Source organism: Myiozetetes cayanensis, unplaced genomic scaffold, assembly GCF_022539395.1.
Source record: "Myiozetetes cayanensis isolate MyiCay16 unplaced genomic scaffold, myiCay2020 scf2-11, whole genome shotgun sequence".
Classification (NCBI taxonomy): Eukaryota; Metazoa; Chordata; class Aves; order Passeriformes; family Tyrannidae; genus Myiozetetes; species Myiozetetes cayanensis.
Window position 1 is genome coordinate 90,100,082 of NW_026087411.1, and position 25,891 is coordinate 90,125,972.

General features: G+C 39.8%; 1 protein-coding gene and 1 long non-coding RNA gene across 13 annotated transcripts in view; one reads left to right on the plus strand and one right to left on the minus strand.

Moving 5' to 3' along the window:
- Positions 1-25,891, plus strand: part of DST (dystonin) — a 301,419-nt gene that overhangs the window by 9,359 nt on the left and 266,169 nt on the right. For 11 of the 12 annotated variants that reach the window (XM_050316395.1, XM_050316379.1, XM_050316384.1 and 8 more), the window contains exons 3-4: positions 5,960-6,148; positions 25,078-25,285. In XM_050316395.1, coding sequence (XP_050172352.1) covers positions 5,960-6,148; positions 25,078-25,285 — 397 coding nt within the window. Of the gene's footprint in view, positions 1-5,959; positions 6,149-24,786; positions 24,941-25,077; positions 25,286-25,891 lie in introns of those variants that run through there. The other variant, XM_050316387.1, reaches the window with a different exon arrangement.
- Positions 1,139-25,099, minus strand: LOC126640531 (uncharacterized). The gene is made up of 4 exons (XR_007629085.1): positions 24,954-25,099; positions 5,865-6,062; positions 5,583-5,633; positions 1,139-4,973 (listed from the first exon to the last, which is right to left on the minus strand). It is a non-coding gene; the product is annotated as an uncharacterized LOC126640531 (long non-coding RNA).

A 25,891-nucleotide genomic window follows, 5' to 3' on the forward strand; every position in this document is an offset into this window, starting at 1 on the left:
GCATATATATATATGTTTCTCTTTGTAGCAGACAGAATCTCAGATTTCTCTCTTTCAGAGTGCAGGGAATTTCATACAATAAAGTTATTGCATTAAACCTCCCTTTTTAGTTCAAGTAAGTCCTCCAACTATAGGGTTTAGTTCTGTTTCAGCCTGACTGCAAAACAGCTGAGAACGCCAGTGTCTTGAGAACAGGTTTGATACTATGCATTCTAATGGCTCAGGCCCTAAGGTGTTGTAGGTTGCATATAAATGAAAGTTTCAAGCTTTAAACATGCGGTAACTGACAATTTGAAGACTGTTTCTTGAGGCCCTTAATTGACAATGGCAATAGATGACAATTCTCATGCACACACAACCACTGTCAAAAACCTTAAAAGCAAGCACATGAGGTTGGATATCCTACCTGAGCTTCTTTTGGCTTTGATAGCCATTAGTGCACCTTAAAAAGTGCATTAATCTACAAGGCTTATTAAAATATCTCTACAGGCCTTTGCAAACACAGTTGAGTTCTGTTGTCTTTGAATTATGGCTTAATGCAAGCCAGCACTTTTTCTGTCATTTACTGAAGTTCTGCCAGAAGGTAAACTGGGCTGCAGTCCAGTGCCCACTGAAGTTAATGCAAAGATTTCTACTGACTTCAGCTGGACATAAGATAATGCACTCTTACCTTGATGATATTAATGTTTGTTGACTCCAAAAACACATACTGGCTAGAAAGGTTGGGTTCAAGTTCACCCAATATATTCTACACAAAATACTTACACAATGGAAAAAATGAAAACTGAATATGGTTTCTTATCAAGCATAAAAATAATAGATAATGTATGATGAAGGCAGTAGGGTTAGTAGAAGCTAGAATGGAAAGGAAAATGATCTGGTGAATTAATACAATTGTGCATTGAAAGAATGGATAAGTCAGAGATTCATATCACTAAAGCAATAATGCATACATGGAATAACACTGATGTATTCATATGGTGATATTCAAGTACCAGATGAAGAATTAAAAATAAACACAGAAAAACTAAGAGAATGAATGAAAAAGGTTCAACACATTTTTCAAAATATCCTTATCTGTAAATTAAAAAAACAAAACAAAACAAAACCAAAAAACCCCCAACAAAAGCTAGTCGAGTTTTTTAGGATGTTTCAAATTCCTGGGTTTTATGATGACTGAATTAGGAATGAGAATAAGCAAAAACATAACAAGGATAGCAGAGTATGACATACTTGATTATCAAATATCAGACCACACTGAAGAAATAGGGCAAATAAACACAAAAATGATGTTCAGAGATGCAAAGTTGAGTATATTACAGAGAAAAGTCTTTAGCCTCTTTCTTAATTTTTAGGTTTATGGTCTCCAGAAAGGGACTTCTGAATGACTTTTGACAGTTCAGTGACGACCATTTTTAGATGTATAGCCTCATCAGAGAGAAGATGGGATGGGAAACATTCTACTATTATATATGTCAGTAATATGGATTTATAAGAGTAGAGTACTGAATTACAGGGATCCAGCAAGAGTGATGTCTGTGAATAAGGACATGTAAACATCTCAGAAGAAAAAAAAATATAGAAGAGACCAGAATCATTTCATGTAGAAGGAGGAAAAGAAGGAGGAAGTCTGATGATAAAACACATATGGAATGATGAATACTGTATTGAAGGCAGACCAAAACCTAATCATCATAGGCCTGATCCATCCTGTCTAATTTTGGGTACTGACAGTATAGATTTCTATAAGTGAAGTAGTCAGCTTGGGCTCCTATTACAGGCAGAGAACTAGATGCTGTTAGGGAATGGTTCATCTGCTCTGCTGGCTTCAGTGGGTTAAAGGGCAACCCAGGGAGAGGAGGTCTGATGAACTTTGGTCAGAGGAAACCCACATGTGTTTCTCTAGACAAGAAACTGGTCACTGAATCAGAGATATGAAGTTAAAACTTGGCTGGATAAGAAGATATTTTTTTACAGAACACCTTACTGTGAAAGCAATTTTACATGGTGTTCTCTGGCATGCAGTGCCCAGGCTGGCAACAGTCATCACTGATTTGGGTGTAAAGATAGACAGAACAGGTTCTTTCAATATTATCACACTTCATTCCATGAAAAAAACCCCACCTCACAATTTCAAAGGAAACTTAAAAGGATGAGTTTCAGCTAGAAGAGGCTGATTTCCCTAGCCTACTTCCTCAGACAGAAAAGTTCCCTCGAGAGCAGATGGACTAGGCTTTGGCTCTGCAACAGCCTCCAGAGACACCTCTCTATTCCTGCTGACTGTAGAGTATGATTAGGGAGATCATTCTTCATGGATTCAAACTGACTCTAACCAGAAGGATGCACATGAATGCTTTTGGAGAGAAGATAATCTCAGGTTCAGTTTGCCTCTTGTCTTCCTCTGATATATCTAAAACTGGTTCTGATGATCATCTGTGTTGTTTCTTTAAGAGAGAATACTTTGGTGTAAATATTTGTGCAGCTATTTTAGTCTTTGGAAGATAGATTTTCTAAAATACATAGTTGAAGTTTTTATTGGTTTGCCTTGTTTCAGAATTTTACAGGCACAAAAATGAGTCAGGTAGTAGGGTCTACTACCGAGCAACTCCCTCCCACTGCAAAGAACAAGAAAAAGTTTGTCACTGCCCAGTGACACAGCATTCACATGATAGTGGAAATTACAAGTTGCTTAATGGTTTTAGAGCAACATCAGTGTATTATAAATGTGATTTTAAAATCTCCAACGTTTCCTCAGTAATTTGGTCTCAGGTGATGTATTGTGCTTTCCTGAATATTTTGTAACATTTTTCTGCTATTCTTTGAGCATTGACTTAACATATAGAATAGTGATGTCTTTGCCAAACAGATATTTGTGATTTCTACATTTTTTTATTTTGATTGCTGTTTTAATAGCATTTTTTCAATTCTGGGCTAAACTGAAGGATAAATAACACAGATGACACAAGAAGCTTTGGTTCATTTCACTGTTTGGAAGGAACCACTAGCCGTTCTAGTTTTGCAGTGATCATAGGTGTAGCAGCTTCCATAATTTACTTTTAACTTCTATCACTTTCAACTCTTGCCTTTATTTTTCACTACCAAATTTTGAAATTTTCCAGATCTGAGTCTTTGTTCTGGCAAAGTCTCATAGCAGGAATGAGTAAGCATTTGGGTTTTGGTCGGAGGACTCTGCCCTTGCAACATTATCTTTGTTGGTATGGAATTAATTTTCCACCTGAAATCATGATCCTCTGCCTTTATCACATTATAATCCTCCCCACAGCAACCATTTGTGATACTGCAGGCAGATTATGACTTCAAGAGAAGAATAAGCTTCAGCAAACAGAAGCAGATGAGCTCTTAAAGAGATAAAGATCCCATTTTCCTGCTAGTAATAAACAGCAAAAGAGAAAAATATATAAAATGTCAAAGCAAAGCATTGTCTATAAACAGATTTTTCTGGGTCACAGGTGACTTTTTCATATTGAAACATAATAATCAGTAAACCTTGACATATTTTGAGGTGAAGCCACTCAGTGAGACAGATTCACATACTTAAATCCCTATTTGGCATGCGTTTCTAAGCACTTACAGAGCTGCTTAGCTTCTATCAATTCTTCTGTTACATAAACATACTTTCCAGAAGAGTTTTATCCAGCTAATGGGAGTGTGGCGAGGGAACAGCTGCAGTGCAGTGTATATCACAAGGCTTCGGCCAGTAGCCATCATGGGTGAATGAACAATAATGCATTTAGAAAATCTGTTTTGATTTCAAAATTTGGAATATATTTGCTGGGTATTTTAGTCGCTTGAGGAATATTTTCATTTAGTATGGAATAATCCCTGATGCACACTAACATTTTTTCTAAAAGAAAATTTCCACGAGTGGTAAGCTCTGTAATAGTAGGCTCCCTGTGCTGTATTTTTTCCTGTCATCCCGAATAGTTCCTAGTATCAGGTTGAAGGACAGATACATTGTAAGTCTCTGTTAGCTGTTTCACAGTGTAGGAAAAAAATGCGGCAATAAGTTTTGCTAGTGCAATAGTGTGGCAGAGTGTTTCACAGATCTACATCTCTGAATGTTTGGAGGTCCTCCTAAATCTATGCAGATCTTCTGGTGCAGTGGCTTTCACTGTACTGCTTGCTTTGGTTGATATGGATTCCATTGGGATACAGAGTGTCAAAGTCTGTCCCTATCTGTAGTCTGAACAATTCTATTGCTTCAATAGAGTAAGAGGTATCATAAAGAAAGATTGAAGAAATTTAGTCCATATCCCTCCATCATATGTATTTCATATCCCTGATGCACCACATATATGAACTTATCAGACTGACTAAGTAGAGCTGGGCTCTATTCCTGTCCCTCTTCTCCAGTGTTCAGGAGTAGAATGTTATTACCTGGAATTTACTTCACCATGTCACTTCAACCTTTTCACATCATCTGTTGCATGCCATGTGTATCTGTAGCAATCACTAACATGTGTATGTAAATATGTGTTTGTGTGTTTTGGCCATTTAAAATATATTTACTTAATGGAGAACAATGAAGATACCTGTCTGTCTGTCTGAGTGTCCAGAACAGACTGTTGCTGTCCTCCCTTGCAGTCATGTGAACATTAGAGGAGTAAATCCTATTTTCACAGAGCCATACATCTACTTTTGATTGCTTCATAACAGCATTTTAACATAACTTTGCTATGCTGACCTTTTAATTAAAACAACAACAAAAAAGGCAAAACAAAACACAAAACCCAAAAGCTAAGGGAATGAGGAAAAAATCCCAGCAGGTTTATATGGAAATTTATTGTTCCCACTAGTTTTCTGCTGGCAGGAATTCAGGATATTTGGAGTCACAGAATAAATTTATTTAGTTTTATCTAAAATCTAACCTTGGAGAAGTTTGAATCTTTCTATGGACCAGCCATTTCTGAATGCTGGCTTTGTTATATAAGGACTTCAGCAGAGATATTTACCTAGAAGAAAAGAAGTTAGAAAATTAGGAATTATTGCATCTATTCTTAGCTTTGAAAGGAAATGTAGCCTTTAAACTGCAGACTGTCACTAAGGACACAGATTTGGCTCACTTAATCTGAAAGCTGATGTGACTAAGTGAATGGATATTACAACCTGGCCAAGTTTAATATCAACCAACATTGTATTCAGCACAAATGGTGCATGTCAGGCTTGTGCATGCTCATGAGGGGTCTCGATAAAATGAGGGAATGCTCATTGTAAATGCTCTGCAGGTAGCAATACAGGGATAGCATTATATATGTTGCCATTAAAGGAATCAAATTCTATAAGGCCATGGACCATTTTGGATGATGCTCAGAGGTTTTCTCAGCAAGCCTCTGAAGAGCATTTCTGAAAGGCGGCTTTTCCTGAGTTTATTAATTTGGCCAAATATATCTGTATTTCTCAGATGATAGCAAAAGAGAGCACTCTGTCTTAATTATTTATTCCAAATGGTAGGATTTTCCCCCAGCTCTAGCACTATCTGAACTCTTTACAAGAAATGTTGGTTATAATCTGACCAATTTTTCTTCGTTTTCATTCTCAGGAAAAAAAAAGCAACAACGCACCTTTGCAGCCCACACTCCCTAAAACAATTTCTCGTGAGGCCAAGAATTAACCTGGAAAATTTTAATTATAAATTTTAAATTAGAACTATTTAGTTATAAATAACTAAAAGAATGAGCTTATGAAGCAAAGCAACAGGAGCTACTGCTACTAGCTGTGTCAATAATATGTGTGATTGAGAAACATAAAACATATGTGATATTATCAGCACTTGGCAACATCTCTTTATTGTTACATGCAGTATATATGGACATTCCATTAATGTAAGGTGAGCATGCCTATACCTCAAGTCGTTGTTAAGATCCTGTGTGATTTTGCTGATGTTACATGGCTCCATTCGGGGAGATGCCAAACACGATGATGCCTTTTTCTGTCACAGGGCTTTAGATCAAGTCCTCGTCATGCTCGAAGACGTGCAGCACCTCGCCTTGAGGAAACACAGCCTATAGTGGAAGCTCACCATCTAAGTGAGCAGGAAACTTCTGTAAGAAAAAGAAAAATCAAGAAAAGCAGCCGAGTCCAACCAGAATTTTACCATTCTGTTCAAGTTACTCCAACTCGAAAGCCTGTAAGTACTCTACCTTTAGGAATAAATAGCACTCAAAGTATATTAGAGAGTCATGTAATATAATTCTATTTTTTAGGGTATCCATATTCTGTCTCTCAATTTAAAAATCGTTTCAGTTCTTATGTTCAGCAAATCTAGACAAAACTTTGTAAGACTGTATTTGATGTTGATGCATAACTCTATAAAATAATCTAGAATATTTTGAATGTTGATTTTTTTACTTAATATTCCGCCTACAGTCAATATTCAAATAAGATATTTAATTTGATAATTTATAGTGATATCACTAGACAGGTTTTTATAGCGCATGTGTGTGTTATTGAAATTCCTCGCTCAGATTTATCAGAGGTGCTATGTACTGAACCCAATTTATATGAAATCTCATTACTGGATCCAATTTTGAGGTCTCTTCTGCTTTATAGAGTATTTATAATCTTTCTGCTCAACAAAACTTAGATCAAGTCTTATCATTCTTTGCTTCTCAGCTTGATCTACCTCCAGCTCTATTAATACTGATAACATCCTTTTTGTGTGGAAATATGACAATTCATTGAAACATACAGTCCCTAATGTAAATGTGCATGAAGACATATTATGCCTTGCACACATAATGCATTTCTTTTATTAATGAGAGCTCACTGCTTTGTTGCATTTTCTGACTAACTTATTTGTGCCAATATGAAGGGGCTTGAACTACTTCTACTAAGTCAGTATTATTAAAATGATATTGAGCATACCCTAAAAAATACTATCTTGAGGTTGCTACAGTTTAACTGAACCTTCCTAAACTGGTGTTAATTGAACACCAAAAATTATCAGTGAGCTCTGAAGACGGTTTGAGAAACCCTTCCTTAGTGGAATTACATTGTCTCAGATCAAGAAACTTGTGCAAAGAAAAGAAAGCCAGAGCTGCCAACAACTGCGAGAATTTTTACTTATTAGCTGATCCATTCCATTTCTCTGCTTTCACTCCACTACTACCCAGTTTCCTCTGTACTCTCATGCTTCTACTTACAATTTATTTTACAGTGGTCAAATTTCTATGGTTTAATTTGATCTGGTGGATTCATCTTTTGCTCTTGTTAAAGGATCTGATCTTCCTTTCTTCTCAACCATCTCCCTTTCACTCCCATCTTATTTTGCTCTCTAGATCATTTTGTTTAATTCTGTTATTCTTACTGGGTATCCTGCCTCCCACCAGGCTCTCGTCTATTCATTATTCACTTCTGGTCCTCTCTCTGCTTTGTTGTCCTTCTTTAATCTTTTCCATCATCTCCTCTATTATTTTCCATGTCACTCCTCTTGAGTTTTTTAATTCCCTTTTTAGTTCAGTTGTTCATAGTTTTTTCCATGGTAGGCCTATGCCTGCCTGTAATTGCTTAGATTGTTATTAACTACCACTGATTACCAATATTAGAAAAAGAGCATCAGTGCTGCTGAATTAAAGAGCTAAAACTGTAGAAATGGTGTAAGCAGCAAAACAGGCTTTGAATAATGAATTAGTGAAGCTAAGATAATCCTCCTTTCCCACAAAGTCAGTAACGAGTCAGGGGCTTCAGGACCAGCAAAAAAAAAGAAGTGTAAGAATAGAAAATGTTCAGTGTTACTAAATAACTATACTTTCCTATCATTTCATGTGTCTGCTATGTCTGACAAGACCTACCACTGAAACAATAATAGATCTCAGATTTAGAGAAAACTTCTCTTAGTGCTGCCACCATTATGTCACCTCCTTGAAATTGCTTTTGCAGTTTATCTTTTATGCAGCGTTATATAGGTCTTTTGATGGCCTTTCCTTCTACAGCCTTGATGAACTCACATTTCTACAGAAAAAGAATAAATCATTATCTTTATTAGACTACAATCCAGAAAACCTGAGTCATCAATTTAATTTCTCATGGACATCGTAAGTTATTCTGAATGTATTATTAATGCCACGGTGACGGAGTGAATAAGGTTTACGCCATGACAAATCTCTGCAACATTGTGAAGTTCCAGGCAATCACAACATCGTCCATCTTGCAGCTGGCACATCTTCATCCCACTTTGTCTCAGTGTCTCAAAGATGAGAGACTTTTAGCCTTCATTTGGCCTCGTACAGTTTTACGTGATTCAGTGCCAGAAATGCTCTTGTTAGTCTGCATAATTTCTTTCTCTTTTTCCCTCTTGTTATTTCTAGCTCTGCCTACTTGAACAACTTTAAATAAATCATCTGTTGTCTTGATGTTTACATCATGAAAATATTTGTAGGCAGGTATGGCCACATTCTGCTTAGTCATCACTTGAAAAAATGATGTATGATGTCTGCTAACCAGAAGACAGTTCTCAGTTTTATTTTCTCCCTATTCATGCCTTTTTGTCCCTATTTTCTGACAGAAAGGGTACCTCCAAAGTAACTGTAAAACAGCCTTATGGAAAGCTTTTTCTTTGCTTCAGGAAATTTTTGAGTAATCAATCTGAAAATATGTTAGCTTGCTTTGTTGCTATATTAAGATGTATGATTCAAGACTTTTTAGATATTTCATGAAAAGTTTTGGTGGATGTTTAGATGCTGGGCTTTCTTATTCCTGCTGATTTACACCATTTTGTATTTGTTTGATTTTGTTGTGTCTAAATCTTGGTTTTCAGTTTCCTAGCTGCTGCTATAATTATCTGAATTTGCTTGTATTAGTTCTCACTTCCTGCATAGCAATCTGAGATCTTTCCAGCATTGTCCCTGATCTTGTCAGAACTAAATTAGGTGTAATTGTGTGGATGGGAGTAATCCCGCTGAAGACAATAATTGCTCCCCTTGAAAATCTGCACAAGCAGTTGTTTGCAGAAATAATCTTCAGTTTTCTCTGAAAATTTCATTATTTTTTTACACCTTCCAGGTCATTAGTGACCTGGACATTAAATACATTTAGTGCTAATATCAGTCCTTACCATACAGAGTTTATAGCCATTTTCACTTTTATTCATCTTACTTTGGTGCAACATAAACATAGTGCTGTGAATCTTACCCCTTTTAGGGCACATTGTTCTATTTTGTGCCCTGTAGGTCACCCTCTCGTTGGTGGTTGTATTATTTGTGCTGACATTCTCTATAGGTGGCAGTTTTACATCGACTTCACACCAAAGAGAGTACAGATACCTATTACTGAAGCGTGCTTTGAGTTTTTGAACACAACTGAGAACTCTTGAGAAAAACCAGAACTGTGTTCTTTAAATTAGCATGACTTCGTGCAAGTCAAATGAGTGTTATATATCACTCCTTTCATGAATTAGGTAGCTGACTCTGTAAAGGTAGTTAAATTTTCTGAAGGTCTGAAAGGATGCACAAAAGTCTCCTGTTGTGAGCTTGCTGCTGCATAGCAATACTTCTCCAGGACAAATTTTAAACCGGGTGTTCTATTACAAGCATTTTGCAAATAGTATCTATGTTTTAAATAGTGGTCTGCTCTGAAGCAAAAGTATAAAACTCTGCAAATTATCAACATTTCTCCCCCCCCCCACCCCGTGCTGGGCTGGAACAAAAGATGGCCTTGAGTTTGTGTGAACACATCTGGCTCCTGAGTTGTGGGGTCAGTTAGACATACCGTTCTGCCAAATTCTAATTTCACCTGTATGTCTACAAACATAGTGGAAAAGAGATGCCATCAAAGCAGTGTCTTTTGACATTCCCATTGTTAAAGAGTTTGAAGGGCTCCTAAACTGCCCAACTCATACAACCAGCAAGGATTATTTAAGATCATGACATGTACCAAAATTTACACTTGTGTTTGTCATAACATGATCCCTGTAAGATGTGCACCAGGTGAGACTGCAAAGACTGGGGCATAAATAAATCTGATTCCTTCACTTTCAGATGTGAAATCCTTGTTTCCTTTCAAATCCCCTGTACTTTACACATCCAGAGTTATTGGTCTGTTGTGCCCCTGAACTGTAGCAGCAGCATATATTGAAGGGTTTATCTACGGAATAGTGTTTTAAAAAAATATTTCTGCAGTAACCTACAAAGAATAAACTGATGATAAATAATCATCTCAGAAGCACCAATGCTTGTAGGTATCCCTTGGTTCATTCTCCTAATGAATCTGTTTTTAATTAATTAAAGACTGATCTTTGCTGCAGCAATTTAGCTCCTTAGGGGTGGGTGCAGCACTGCTACAAGTTGCTACACGGAAACCCGAAGGAGGTCAGATGTCTGGGAGGTCACATGTGGAAAAAAACTACCAATGTGAGCAGCTTCATTCGGCTCCACTGAGGCTACTCCCAAGGTAGTGAAGTGAAACTTGCACTGTAAAGACCCTGATGAAGAAACCATGAAACCAAAGCTGAATCAGTTTTTAATGCATGTAAAGCCACCAGTTGTCCCATTCATGGTCTTATTCAGCTATCCTGGTTTTTGCTTTTATGTGTTTAAGCCTTAAAAGTTATGGGGAAACAAGTATTACAATTCTGTATGAAAACCACTTCAGAGTTTTTTTAAACATCTGATACCAATTCATTTATAGAAGAATTCTAGGTGTTAGTTGACAATTAACTCACTTGAAATTAATTATTTCATATGGATGAAGTTGTTCTACAGGGCTTTTTAGAAGGTCTTAATATGTCTCATTAAATAATTCCCATTTCATTAATTTCCATTTATTCTTACTCTGCTATTTACTAGTTTTCCAGTATCACATGCCCTTTATGTGCTATTGCAATGACCTAATACAGATGACATGCAAATATTACCCATCACCCTGCACAAGATTTGGTTAATTCCAAGTGTTACCTGTTAAATCTATAGATTGCATTCGTATCATCTTTCCTTTGGAGACATCTGCTAGTGTTGGATTGTGTCTCCTGCGAATTGCATTTAGAAACAAACTTGGTAAAACATTATCATACCAGCTTTTACTTTCAGCATTTTTCTTAACATGATGCTGGAAAGCAGTGCCACAGAAAGGGACCTGTGAGTCCTGGTCGATGGCAAGTTGAATGAGTCAGCAGTGCCCTGGCAGCCAGGATAGCCAACCATGTCCTGGGGGGCATCAGGCAAAGCATCGCCAGCCGGTCGAGGGAGGGGATTGTCCCGCTCTGCTCTGCACTGGGGCAGCCTCACCCTGAATATTGTGGCAGATTTGGACACCCAATATAACAAAGATATTAAGCTGTTGGAGAGTTTTCAAAGGAGGGCAATAAAGATGCTGAAGGGCCTTGAGGGGAAGTTGTATGAGGAGTAGTGGAGGTCACTTGGTCTGTTAATCCAGGATTAGAGGAGACTGAGGGGAGACCTCATTGCAGTTACAACTTCCTTGTGAGGGGAAGAGGAGGGACAGGCACTGATCTCTTCTCTGTGGTAACCAGTGACAGAAGCCAAGGGAATGGCCTGAAGTTGTGTCAGGGGAGTTTAAGTTTGGATATTAGAAAAAAGTTCTTCTCCCAGAGAGTGGTTGGGCACTGGAACAGGCTCCCCAGGGAAGTGGTCACAGCATCAAGCCTGCCGAAGTCAAAGGAGCATTTTGATGACACTCTCAAGCACATGGTGTGATTGTTGGGGATGGTTCTGTGCAGGAATAAGGGTTGGACTTGATGATCCTTGTGGGTCCCTTCCAACAGGGCATATTCTGTGATTCTGTGATTATATTGATGTTCTCAAATGTATGACACAGCTGTGAGCTACCAGACTGTGCATGCACGTGAGCACACACACATGCACATGTCCTCTCTCAGAACAATTTGAGCACAGCCATTATGAAGAAACACAGGGAACACATTAATGTATACAAAAAGGGAAACAATGACTGCATTTTTTTTTCATTTGTATGACTGCTATGGTTAACCTGTCAGGCAGCTAAACACCACAGTGCTGTTTGCTCATTCCCCCGCAGTGGGATGGGGGATAGAATAAGACAAAGATAAAACTTGTGGTTTGAGATAAAGACAGTTTAATAGGACAGAAAAGGAAAGGAAAATAATAGTAATAATTATAAAAGAATATCTGAAAAAAGTGATGCCCAATGCAGTTGTGCACCACCTGCTGACTGATGCCCAGCCAGTCCCTGAACAGGAGGCTGCCACCCTCCAGCCAACTGCCCCCAGTTTTATTGTTCTACATGACACCAGACGGTATGGAACATCCCCTTGGTCCTCTGGGGTCAGCTGTCCTGGGTGGGCAGCATGAGAAGGTGAAAAGTCCTTGATGTAGTGTCAGCCCTGGTGAGCAACAACTAAAACATCAGTGTATTGTCAACATTATTCTTACCCTAAATCCAAAACATGGCACTGTACCAGCTACTAGGAAGCAAAAAAAAGCTATCACAGCTGAAACCAGGACAAAGACTTAGAGGATATTGATGGGGATTCTGAGAAGCTCCTGACAGTTTATTAGGTGATTGTTTCATAAAGTTTTTAATAAGATTTAAGCATCTAGCCATCTTAAACATTTTTTAAAATACTTCAAGGAGTCTATTTTAGGTGCATAGGATCTTTGCAAATATGACTATAAATGCTAAACCCAGTCATCTTTGAAATAAAGAGAAAGCCTTCAGTAGCCCTTACACTGACTTCAAAGTTAGTTCTTTCCAGACCTACACACTGTTTACATTTTTTTTTTGAGATTGAGGTGTTATTGTCTTTCTTATAGTAAGTAACTCCTCACTGATACATTCTTCATAGACTGTTTTGACCAAAAAGTTAATTTTCCCACTGTTCTTCCAGCTTCTGTGACCTCCTCCCTTGCTGCCTGCTCCAGATTTCCTCTTGGCTGCTTTTCCCTCTCCACCCTGCAGCTCATCCATTGCATTGTAGCAATTGCCCATTTCTTCCATTCCTTTTGCCCAGCTCCTAGGCAGTTTAGGTTTTTGAAGGGATTTCTTGAAGGTGTATTGTTATGACTTTCAGTAGTCCAGGGAGGTGATAGCTTTACAATATTACAAGTACTTTTTCCTAAAACACAACAGTGATATGCTAAGAATTCGGTCTAGGATTTAAAATTACTGTTGTCTTCCTAGTGATTTTTTTCCCTGTGGATGAGTTACTACAGCTATTAAGCATAGTACAAAAGAAACAAATTAATGGCAATAGTGCTAACAATTATTAATGACACGTGCATGTAAAATGACATAACAGTAAGAGTACAAATCCATATTTAGAGCCCCTTAACTGACTTCACTGCTAGCTTTTATTTGGAGAATGAAGGTCATTTGAATGTGGTGGCAGATCATGATTGTTTTGAATGTATTTACTTAAAGTTATGTGTTTGAAAATCACCTCAAATCTATGTTATTTTTCTATACACTGTTGCAAATCATCCTACACCTGTGGGTAAAGCCCTCTAATATAGTAGGATTTATCTTGATAGGTGAGCTGATTTTATGCAATTTTTATTTTGTCTCAGTCAATTTTCATTTCCAGGGCAAATGCTTATTTACTGAAAATGGTAGGAGAGCTTAAACCAGTCTGACCCCCTTTGATCTAAAGTGTTGAAAGAGGGTCAAAGTGCACGCTTGGTCCTTGGAGCGGAAACTAACTTGCTACTAAATTAGAAATGAAGGAGATAAAACATTCGTCAACTGTTGTATCAAAGAAATAGAGCTGTAAAACTCTGGCTTGAAAAATATCTAATAGTGTTTTTTGGCCACTGTCATCTTGCCATCATTTGTATTAACTGGGATTTAGTGTTCACTGATAACGTTTTAATATGCATGCAGCATACTCTCACTGAGAAATTAAATTTTTAACTGTTCAGAATTTTTCATTTTAGATCCCAGTCTCCTTCTGTGAGAGGTAGTAATATAAACCTAAACCACTAAAATGTGCTAGTGGTCTTAACTGTAGGAAAAAACATTTTATGTCAGTGATTATAAATGGTAAATTCTGTACAGTAGCTGAAGGTAGGTAAAAAAACCATTTATCAGCTCTGATCTTGTTGATAGTGTTGTTTGCACAACTTAAAATGGCCAGTAATTGTCTTACAGACGCATAGTAATTATAGTCTAAATGCAGATGTTTCCTTTTCCTTCACTGCCACAGTAGTATTGTGTAACATCCTACTGTGGCACATAAAAAGTACATCTTTATATAGCAAGGGACTCCCTTATCCATTTGTATTTATATATAACACTACACATGGGTATGATGTTAAAAGAATAGTTTGGCAGAGGTAAGACTTCAGACATTATGAGGCACTGGAAGTAAGGTTATACATGCAGTTTTAATTCAGAGGATTATGCATCTGCCTTGTCATACAGACTTTAACTGTATGATGGTGCACTGGTTTTTCATGGAATGTACTCTGTATGCATCATAGGATGGAAGTGCTCTTAGGATGACTCTTATGAGTAGGAGTTCTGCTGAAGAAGTTGTAAAGTGTGTAAATGAATAAAACAGGAGATTGCAGGAGGAGAGAGGATCTCTTATTTCTTTTAAAAAGCAGCAAGTGTTGCCTTGGAGATTGAAGGGTGGGCACAAGGTTACTGTGAACGTGCTGAACAACTGGCTTAAAACATTTTTTATCTTCCATTTTCTAAGTGCCTGACAAAGCATGTAGTTGGGTTTATAGAAGTTCTCAAGGTGCATTCACTACAGAACTCCATGTGTGCTGTAGTCTGAAAATTACTGATATATAATTTTCATAACTCTTAAAAGTCAGATCCCTGGCATCTCAATTTCACCTAGGTAATAAAATTGACTTCCTGGTTTCAGTTTGCATGCTGTGTAACGGGAGTGAAGCAGTCAGATACTACTGTAGTAATGAGCAGCACAAAACAGTCTATGAAATAATAATTTCTTCTTCACACCAGTATTTAAATAGCATGAAGTAAGTTAAATTCTGAGGCTGCCCATTGAACTGAGGATCACAAAACAAAATACTGAATAACTGTTTATGGAGTGAATATCACCCATCATTTGCATTAAATAAGAGCAAGACACTGAGGATGTAATAGCATACAATCACATCATTATGACTGCATCATGACTTACAAATAAGCACGCTGAACTAAGGCTGCACGGTGAACCTTAAATATGGGATTTTAGTGCTTAACTTTGCAGCCTTAAGAAAAGTATTTTAACAGGAACTTTGTGTTTAATTTCCTAATGGTGTTAAAAACATAAAAGCAAAGCTCTGTTGTGTAGCTTATAGGCAGGTTCTGACACTTCAACTACAACACCGAAAATTCTGCTGTTGGATTTCAGGGAGAGATTGATGACATTTGTATTCCTCCATATGAATCACTAACACAGGGGGACAGGTATTTTTTCCTAGAGGAACTCTCAGATGTTTGCTAATGGTCGGAATTGGGGTGAAGTGTCTGTTTCCTACCAGGCTCCTTAGGGGAATGTGCTTTCCTGTGCTCATTCTTCCCAAGTGTGGCTCCTTCTGCCATGTCTTCTCCAACCTGCTCCTGACCTGCCTCTGCCCCACCACTAGCTCCTTCCTCGCTGTCCACTCCTCACTCCTCTACTGACCTTTGCCCTTCTGCTCTCACTCTGTTAGTTCTTGTTTCACTCCTCCATGTCACAGCCCTTCCCACGCTCGCCTGGTCAGTCCTCTCATTGCTCTGAGGCACTTGTTCAACCAGTCTCTTTGATTTCTGTGTCTCTTGTGGCCTCTGGTTGCATACTGCATTCCTTGGTTCTTGTCTGTCTTCTCTGACACCTCCTCACACACAGTCCCTTCCCTCCTTGTTAATCAAATACCTTGTTCAAAGCCTTTTGCTGAAGCAATAGGAATTTCTTGCCAGTGTGTCAGATCCTTACAGTTACCTTGCAGGTCCATTTTTCTTTTAGTCTTCATCCACAGAGTCTGCTGCTCCCTTGAATGCTTTTCAGTTGCAGCTCCCAGACTCTGACAGTCTCTGTGTTTGTCCCTCAGGCTGTCAGTCCCAGTGTATTTCTACAGCCCTTTCCTCCAGCACACCGGTTCCGGTGTTTGTCCTCTCTACATTTAGATCATACAGCTCCTTCCTCTTGCTGGCTAAGCACGGCTGAGCAAGTCACGGAGAGCATAAAAGAAACAGTCTCCTGCCTGTCAGGTCTGGTGCCTGCCCTCCCTTGCTCTCCATGCTTCTTGTCCGCACTGCCATTAACCTGAAACCATGGCAAGTAACTTTTAGATGCCAAGATTAGTTTTGCCTCTGGATCTCCAAACTGGAAGGATCCTGTTCAGCTCTGGTGGGGATGGTAGGTGTTGTAAATGTGGAGGTAAGAGCTGTGAGGGTGGAATTTGCTTGGTCATTCTGTGATGCTGGGGTATTGGTCTGGCAGCTCTAAGACCCCTGGGAGTCTTGAGAGTCTTGGTTTAGTGAGTACCAGTCTGAAGGGATTTTAGATGATACACTGAAGATGTTTTAGTCAAGAAATTTGAACATGGTCTTATTAAAAAAAAAAATCTGGTAAAATGACTTTGGTAGTTACCTGTGTGCTAGGAATAGTTAAATCAAACTATTGAACTTTGCAAAGAAGGACTACTAATAGGTGAGGAGAGGTTGAAAGAATTTAACTTGCTCAGCAAAACCAAAAGAAGCTGAGAGGAGGTACAATATGGGCTATGAATATATTGAGGAAGCAAAAAGGGTTATTTAAGAAAATGAACACTGTTGTTGCAAAAAAAACCCCAAAAGACTGGGAATAAGGTTGAAGTGGCAACTAAAAGAAGATCACTTGTAATCAAGACAGCAGTAGGTTCTGGAGCACCTTTCCTGTCAGAGTATTGAGATCAAACCCAGACTTTAAAAGCTTTACTTTATACACCCTGATGCCAGGAATGCAGATGATATTTATATCTCAAACACTTATCACACTGACAAATGTAGACAGATTTTTAACAAAGATGGCAAAAGGCCTGTGTCTAGCTTAAAGCATATTCATACTTGAAGTATCCATCCCAAAGCCTAGAGTCTTCTCAAAAAAGATCACTGGGATATTTTTTAGTGTTTACAAATAACTATTGGATATTTTCATAATCTTGCTCTCAGGCTTCTCAGAAAGTCTTTGACTAAAAATTTCAAGGAAATTCAACCCTGGGCAGGGAATATTTTCAATCAAGCTTAAGATAAGGTAATTTAAAATGAATTTTATAAGACAAAACAATTTTAAATTCATAATTTAATTTTTAATACTAGTGTGTGTAATTATAGGAATATGTATTTTCAAATAGTTAAATGTTGATTGATTGCTGGATCAAGTCTTCACATTTACTTTTAAAACATGGGATTGAAACAGTTTGAAAAGGACAAAAGAATGTTTAATTCTATAAGGACGAAAATTTACATGTCAGGAGTGTTAACAGTTGTTACTAAAAGCAGAATATCAGTACTACTGGTTTAGATTTTCTTAATGTAATTAAAAAAAATTCTTTTATGTCCTCTTTTTATTTTTTCTAGAAAACAATCTGTGTCCATCAGAGATTCAAAAGCTACTTAGAACTTTATTTTGCTCTTTATTTTCCAAAGTGTTTTTATATCCCGATATACCTTTTATAGCAAGAGTAATTTGGTTTGCAATCAAAACATAAATATATAATACAATCTACAATGAGAAGCTTAGGAGGCTGAGGAAAGGATTTGAAGCTAGATGATTTCTTATTCCAGACTCTTCCTTGGTTGGCCTTGTGGGCATAGTAGGCAGATAACATTCTGTGTGCCTTCCTCAAATCCTAGTTATTTTGTCACGTTATGCTCTTTTGTGTCTGGCAGACCAAGGGTATCTGAATGAATGCAAGGTAGCTGCAATTGAAAATTAATAAAAAATTTATTTTTACGTAATGGGGAGTATTTTGTAACAGTTATATTCAACAGTCATCTAAGGTCTATGCATTTGTTGTACAGAAATAATTCATGATTTTGAGACCATGAAATCCTGGCATTTAAGGTATTAATGTACAAAGCATTAATTTTGAAATAAGATAGTGATAATTATAATGGAAGATCACTTATATTTTATTGATGGTTTTAACATAAAACTGAACTAAAATACCTATTCCCTGTGCTGTAGCTTCGGAGATACTCAGAGCTCCAAACATTATTTCCCCATCTGCAAAACCTTTAGTACCTCTCTGTTGGCTACTATAATGTAGGCAAGCTATTTCAAGATTAAATCCTGCAATTCATATTTCAAAACTAAGTAGAGGAAATAGGTGAGGAATAAAGGAATGGATTAAATATGTAACACAACATGGCTGTCATGTTGATGATATTAATAATTTTGAAGTGACATTTAAAAAGAATCTGCATTTCTGTTAGCACAATTTTACTAAGCAGCTTTTCAAAAGAACTAATGGCTTTGGCAGAGTTATTAAGCTGAATGTTATTTGGCCCCACTGGCATACAGGTTTTGGTTACCCTGCATGAAGCATGCCTTGATTTTCAACATATTCATTTGAAAAAGAAAAAACAATAAGCTGGTTTTCCTTGCACAGCAACATACTTCAAGTGCCCTGTTTTTCTCCTATGATGACTATCTTCCTTGGTGGAAGTTGCTAAGGTCTGTGGAGATTATCTTGACAGTATCTGATCCCTCAGCTCAATCTCACAGTTACCAGGGAGTTGCAAATATGCGGCATCTATCAACTTTCTGCTCCTGAAAGAGACTATCAATAAATAAAGTAAATGAAACAGAAACTCTACTTGTAGTGTAATATTCACTAATTTCTTTTTCTAGCTAATAGATGATGGTATCACTTCAGACCAATAAGTATTTGAAATTTGGTGTATTTCTGCAGAATTCATACATGAGCTGTGCAGTGGTTCCTGTTGCTTCCATTGCACGTGTCCCATCCAGGGACTACTTCAATATTTTACCCAATTACTACTTAAAACAGAATGTATAAGCAGTCATTACAGCAGAGATCAGAGCTCAGCACTTCCATCTCCCCAGAGAGACCATTGCGTGTTCTGATGTGTAGCGCTACTCTTCCTCTTTTCCCATTCTATACCTAGGAATCCTGAACTTCATTTTTTTTAAACATGTACCACTTCCTCAACCAGGAGGTTGTTGTTGAATAATCTCCAGAGTGGCTGCTGGGAGATGAGGGTCTGAGCCTAGGTTTCAAGCTTCTTACGACAATAAGGAAAAGACAAACAGCCGCTTTGCTTTTCTTAGAGTTCAAAAGAAACCAGTGCTCTCTGCTGTTATGAAAGGATGACTGAGCAGCACTTTCAGAAGAAGGTTTGGGGATGCCTTATGTCCCTGAGGAAGGAGATGTTGCATCATGCTGAATGACCAAGTTTTTCGCACTACTTGATTCTACCAAAAGCTGTTTTGCATCACATCACTTTTAGATATGTAAGTAGGTGGCTATCCAGTAAACATAGTTTGATGTTACAAAACTGTATTGTAATGCCTAAGTGCATACATGGATCTAGCCCTTTTATACTCTTGAAATTTCACATTCTCAAATAACCTATTTCTTCCATGAAAGTTGCATCCATAAGATCATTTTCAAAGTGGGGGAGTGGTAGAGATTGACCTACTTAGCATCCAGAAAATACCCCATCCCCTTTTGAAAGCCTATGAAAGCATCAGAATTTCTTTGTATAAATACAGGCACAGGCTCAAAACACATTGTGATAGAATAAACACTGAATGCTTATTTCCACCTTCTTCTATCTTGAGAAAGAAAGAATGTAAGTTCTCTCTACAGAGCAAGTAGATGTTGTCTTGATGTTTGAAAAACCTACCTGTTTGCAAAGGCAGTTTAACATAGAGTCAGACCCTGGACACTCAGGACTTTCAGTTTTAGTGTATTCGCCTTCCAGCTTTCTGCTTACTGTGAAATAACATTAAATACAAACCCAAAAAATCTGTAATAATTTTTTATATCCTGATAAGTGTGGATGTCCCCTTAAATGACTGGCACAGAACCAGAGGAAAATATTAATTTAATATGTCTGTGTCTCCACTGGCTAATTTTTTTTAAGCTTATCATAGTTGGGTTTACATTGCCCTTGTTTGTACTACCATTTGTGTCCAGTTTGAATTTTGATAATTTCTGATAACATGCAGTCACATAGCCTGATTACATACACTCAATGTTTTGTATTCTGCATTGCATTATCATCTAATCAGGTTAAAGTGGTAAAGATTTACTAATGGGAACATTCAGTTGCCCTAGATTTTGTCTTAAATTTGTAAAGTTATTTTACTTTAAAAGTTGATCCACTTTAATATAATTTAATCTGTTAAAGGACAAAAATAGCCTGTTACTTTCAATTGATTATTCTAAATTAGAAGGAATTTTTACTGAAGCACACTCAGTAAAATCATTATTCAAATGCCTAATTTCTGCTCATATTTATCCATTTTCCCACAATGAACATAATGATAGAAAAGAAAATGTATTCCAGGAATTCTGAGATAGTGTAGTATAAACAAAATATAAATAACTCATAACTAAACTGAAAATTAAATTTCAGTCACTGTTGACCTGTACTTCCCCCAGCTTCCAAAAGCCAGTGTGAAAGGATTGATTCACTGCAGTGGAAAATCATCTTAACATAAAATGTCAAAGTACAAGCTATTTGATTAGAATTCAGTTGGCCAGCACAATATCCAACGTGTCATAGGGTTGGGGAATTTTTGCAATATGACAATAATTTGGTATCAGCCTCGCTGCAGCTTTTCCCAGCTGGATTGCCTGACTGAATTTAAAACCTGATCTCGGCTAATGCTTCTGCCCTGAGCAATGACAGTGCACAGGCCACCAGTGTTCTTGACCCTATCAGGTCCTATTCACAGGTGGCTTACCTGATCTCTGGTGGTGTGCATTACTGTATACCATTTCCCAGCTCCACCATCTTCCAGCTAGCTTCCACCTGATCTTCTGCAGTGCCTCACCTATGACAAACAGCACTCCTTTCCCTCCTCAAGGGAAAGCATGCCTTGGTACTTGGCCAAATCCCTCTTACAAGAAGTGTGCTAAATACTTCTTTGAAATCATCCCTGTTACTGGAAACCAACTCGCTTTTATAGCACAGCAGCAAGGCTGACTCTCAGGCGGCTGCTGCAAATCACCTGATTACAGAGAAGCCAGCAGGCACCGGCAGAAGGGGGTTTGGCTCCGCACGTCTGTTCTGTGGAGCTCTGCCTCCCGGGAGGCGGCGGGGACTCCGTGTGCGCTGTGCACCCCCCCGCGGCACCGGGAGCGAACGGTGCATCACGGACCATCCCGGGCTTTGGATGCTGCCGAACTCCGCTCAGGGCTGCTCCTGTGAGACCACGGGGATCCCGCGCCCCCGCTGCCGGATGCACAACCGCACTGCAAAGGCAGCCGCTCCTGAGCATCAGCCAGAGAGGCTGCCGAGAGGCCCCCAGGCTAATGAGCAGGAAGAATGCATAATCAGAGGCGCAGAATAAGCAGCTAGAGCATCTGGGCTGTGACCTTACGGGCCTTGAAGCTAAGAATGGTCAAGCCCTGACCCTTGCTAAGTCCCAGAGTAGGCTAAATAAGGAGGATCAATATTTTAGCAGATATAAAAGACACTTGACTCACATAGCCCCCCAAAATTGTGTGTTATTAACAGTCACATTTTTCACTTGCATACAGCAATGTGCTTTATGCAGAAATAACAGAAGTGCCTTACATATTTTAACAGAACATAACCTTTTTTTTCCCCACATGCTGACCTAATTGGCCAGGGACCCTTTTCAGAACAGATGTTCTGCTTCATTTCCTGTTTTTAAACTGCTTAATATGTTGCTGTAATAATTGAATCCTTATTTGGGACTTACAGCTACATCATGAAAAATATGTCTGTTAGAAACAATCTAGTGGGATGAGTGGTACACCTGTTGTGAACAACAAAAGGGGAGCAACTACAGACTTCTTAACAAAGCTGTTAATGTACTCAAGCAAAGTTGTTTAGCTCATTATAAACATCTTTAGAATAGATATTTTTAAAAATGCTTACGTGCTCAATAGCTCTGTGTACACATTACTCAGAGGTACCTCCACACTGAATAAGAAAGTAAACCAATTAAGTTAGAAGTTAACATTTCTTAGATATGAGTTTGCTAGATTTTGATGTTATGAAAAACTCCTTTCTGAGCTTCCTACTTTGTTCTGAAAAGTAAACAAAATGATTCTTGAAGAGTTAGAAGCTAAAGTGGGGTTTATTCATTCATTTTGTTTATTCATGCATTAAGTAAGGTAGGACAACGTAAAAGCTAGTTGTAATACACATAGATGCCAAAGACTGCTCTACCATTGCCTCTTCAGTTTGAATGCTCATAACTGTGTGAGTGGGGTCTTCTCACACAGCTTATCTTCCAGTATTGGAGCAGAGCTGACTAGAAGGACGGACTCCTTTTCCCTAAAAGAGACATCTCGGTAGAGCAATGGTGCATATGGAACAACCACTCAACAGTGCTTTTGGTTTCTAAGAGTATAAGGAGGTGTTATTATAAGTAAGAATGGGCTATGAAGGCCCCTTTTGAGAAAAAAAATCCTACTGGATAAAATTTACAGCTTACTTTCAAAGATAAATCTGTGAGTTGAAAGATCTTTTCTGAAAGCTTCAATAAGAACTGCTATTATACTTCATCCTTGCATATTCCAAGCTGCTACATAAATACTAACAAACTATTGCTATAGCATCCTCACAACACCTTGTCTGGACTCTTTTCAATTCTCATATTATAAGGTAGAAATTAAGAAGGTGAAGAAGTTGAAAGGCAAAAATCTGTCTCCATGGGTCTCTGTAATCCAAAGATATTGAGGGTTGCTGAGCAGCCAAAAGAAGGTGCAAGCCTGAAGCGGGATGTTCAGAGCTGGGATTAAAGGCAACACTTTCTTTTCTAGGGAAAATCTGGAGCTAAGGACAGGCCACAAGGAACCTAATCTCTGACTAAGCACATCAGAGGCCCTGGTGGCCACACCTGGTACAGCAAAGTGCCCTTTATACCTTACAGCAAGCTAAACACTTCCATCTTCCATCAGGAAGACACCTATAAGTGACTGTCATGCTTTATGGGATCCTACAGTTTTAACTTATTATACAAATTGACAGAAAAATAGTCTCTGCAGTTAAACTAATTATGAAGGCAATCAGAGGTGGTATCAGACACCTCATGTTTCTGTTTCTCTGCAGTTACCTCTTGCTCTCTCCATAGCACAATACAGTAAACAAGAATTCAGTTAACTGTTTTTTTCTGGTATTCATTCCCTCCCTCTCAACTCTCCCCTTCAGAACTTCACTGAGAAGTATTGCAGAAGGAGAAAAGAGGATTGGGATAGAAGTGAAGAAAGGAAAACTACTAATAAGAGATACCCTCTTACTATAGCAGTCTATTTAACTGTGTATAATTGGCACCCCTATGCATAGCACAGAGTTCATCACGTTATTCCTCTGCATTATGCAGGTTCTGAGTCTTAAAATGGGTAAAATACCCCCTACGATAACTGACAATAAAAAGGTTCAGACAGCAACAATAAATTTTATCAAATATCAGTCACCATTCAAATTTCTTCTGTACATAAAGGTACCATTTAAGCTCGTAAATAACTAATTAAAAAAAATACTACAGGACAAGTCTAAAATATTAGCTGTCTTAGTATCAAAAAATTTGGAATTTAGAATGGCTGAATGAGGCTGTCTATGCATAACAAAATATGCTGGCTTTAAACTGAAAGTGGGTAGATTTAGATATAAGGAATTAATTCTTCACTATGAAATCAGTGAGGCACTGGAACAGGTTGCCCAGAAAAGCTGTGGAAGTGCTCAAGGCCAGGTTGGATGGAGCTTTGAGTAACTTGGTCTAATGGAAGGTGTCCTGCCTATGGCAGGGAGGTTGTAATTAGATGGTTTTTAAAGGTCCTTTCCAACTCAAACTATTCTGTGATTCTGTGATTTTACTACACCTCTCCAAGTTGAGAAGAGCATAGACCAAAAAAAATGAACATGATAATTGGACCAGCATCAGGTTGCACTTTTTAAAGACTGTCACAGTAGATCCCACAGGAATCATAAATCAACTCTGTAGTTTTCTTGTCAGATGCCCTGTAGAAACCACAAGTCTCTCCAATCAGAAAATGCAGCAGAAGAGAAATAGCACCTTGCCCTCCATTGTGTCCTGATAAGCTTGTGTATAATAATGCACCCTAAATTTCAATATGGTGTTGAAATGTTGTATTTCAGACATCTGTTTTCCACTTCACCGTAAACAGGGAAGCCAGAAATGGCAGCAGCCCTCTCCTTGCACTGCATCAGTGTTTATTTAGGTTTCTGGAAGAGCTCTTTTTATGGGTAGCTGGGAAGCCTGAAGGTGGATACAATCTACACGCCGAGATCACTCGTTTGTTAGCCGAAGCCACCTTTGCAAGTGTAACCGAAGGCCCCCCATTGTGCCCTGCTACCCAAAGGGGCTGCTCTGAGAAACTGTATTCCTTCCTTCCTTCTCTCTTTGCCCTTGTCCCCGCTAGCTGGGCTGCCCCCGGCGACGCGGGGCTGGAGGGGCCCTGCGGGGCCCGGGCCGGTAACAAAGAGCCCGGCTTGGGGCTGCCCCTGGGGCGGATTTACATCAGCGATTTCACCAGCAACTCGGTGATGGCAAATCTTCCCCTTGTCCTGGCGGGGGAGCCAAACGCCATCGATCTGTAGCCGGGAAGGTTGTTGGATTTTTTTTTTTCGGCTGTTGTTGCTGCTGGGTTTATTGTTGGGGAAGTGGGAGGCTCATTTGCGAGCTGGTTGCCCAGCCGCAGGCCACGGCTCTCCCCAGACATCCCTCCAAATGCACTCCCGCTAAAGACCGGATATTTTTTGGAGGATCTCCCTCGGCACTGCGCACACGCACCCCTTTTCCCCCCCTAAATTCACGGCAATGGTGAGCAGCATACCTCTCCCCTATCCTCCTTTTCCCATGAGATGCTTTTCCACGCCACGCGGGGCGGGTGTTCGCCACCTGAGGCCCCGGTCCCGAGCCGCTCCCCACGCACCCTGTCTGTCTGTCTCCCCGTCCAGAGCTCCGGCAACGCGTCCTACCGATGCTCCATGTCGTCCTCCGCCGATTTCTCCGATGAGGAGGACTTCAGCCAGAGGTCGGGGACGGTGTCGCCGGCGCCGGGGGACACGCTGCCCTGGAACCTGCCCAAACACGAGCGGTCCAAGCGGAAGATCCAGGGCGGCTCCGTGCTGGACCCCGCCGAGCGGGCCGTGCTGCGCATCGCCGGTAAGGCGCGGCCGGGGGTGGACGGGCAGGGGGCGGCCGGGGGGCAGAGGGACCCCCGTCCCTTTCCTTTTAGAGCGCGGCCCCGCCGGGCGGTGACTAAGCTCTTTGGCCGCGTTTTCCGGCTGGGTGAACTGATGCGTGTGGAAGGCGAGCCGAAACACGCGCAGGTGCTCCCATTAAACTTTCATGCGAAAACACATCAGTGGCCGGGGGCTGCAACCGCGGCGGGGGTCGGCTCAGCTGGTGCCGGTGCTTCCTCCGGCCCGCAATGCCGAGGGATCACCGGGCCGCCCTGGGGAGAAGCGGCGCTGGTCCGCCCGCAGGGCGGAGAGGCCGCGCCGGCGGCGGCCGATGATGCTTCTGGCGGGCGGGGGACCAGGCGCCGGTCTTTGTCCGCTCGGGGCCAGGGCTGCGCCCGGGGGAGACCGGGACCAGGACGGAGCCGCCCGGTGTGCCGGAGACGCCGGCGGGCGCTGGTCCACGGCCCGGCGACAAATGTTGTCGAAAATAGGGCGGAGGTCCGCTTCTCCCCGGCGAGAGCTGGAAAATGCCTGTAAATGAATCCCAGAAAGATGCGGCGGACGCCGGTGCATCCCGGGAACACCG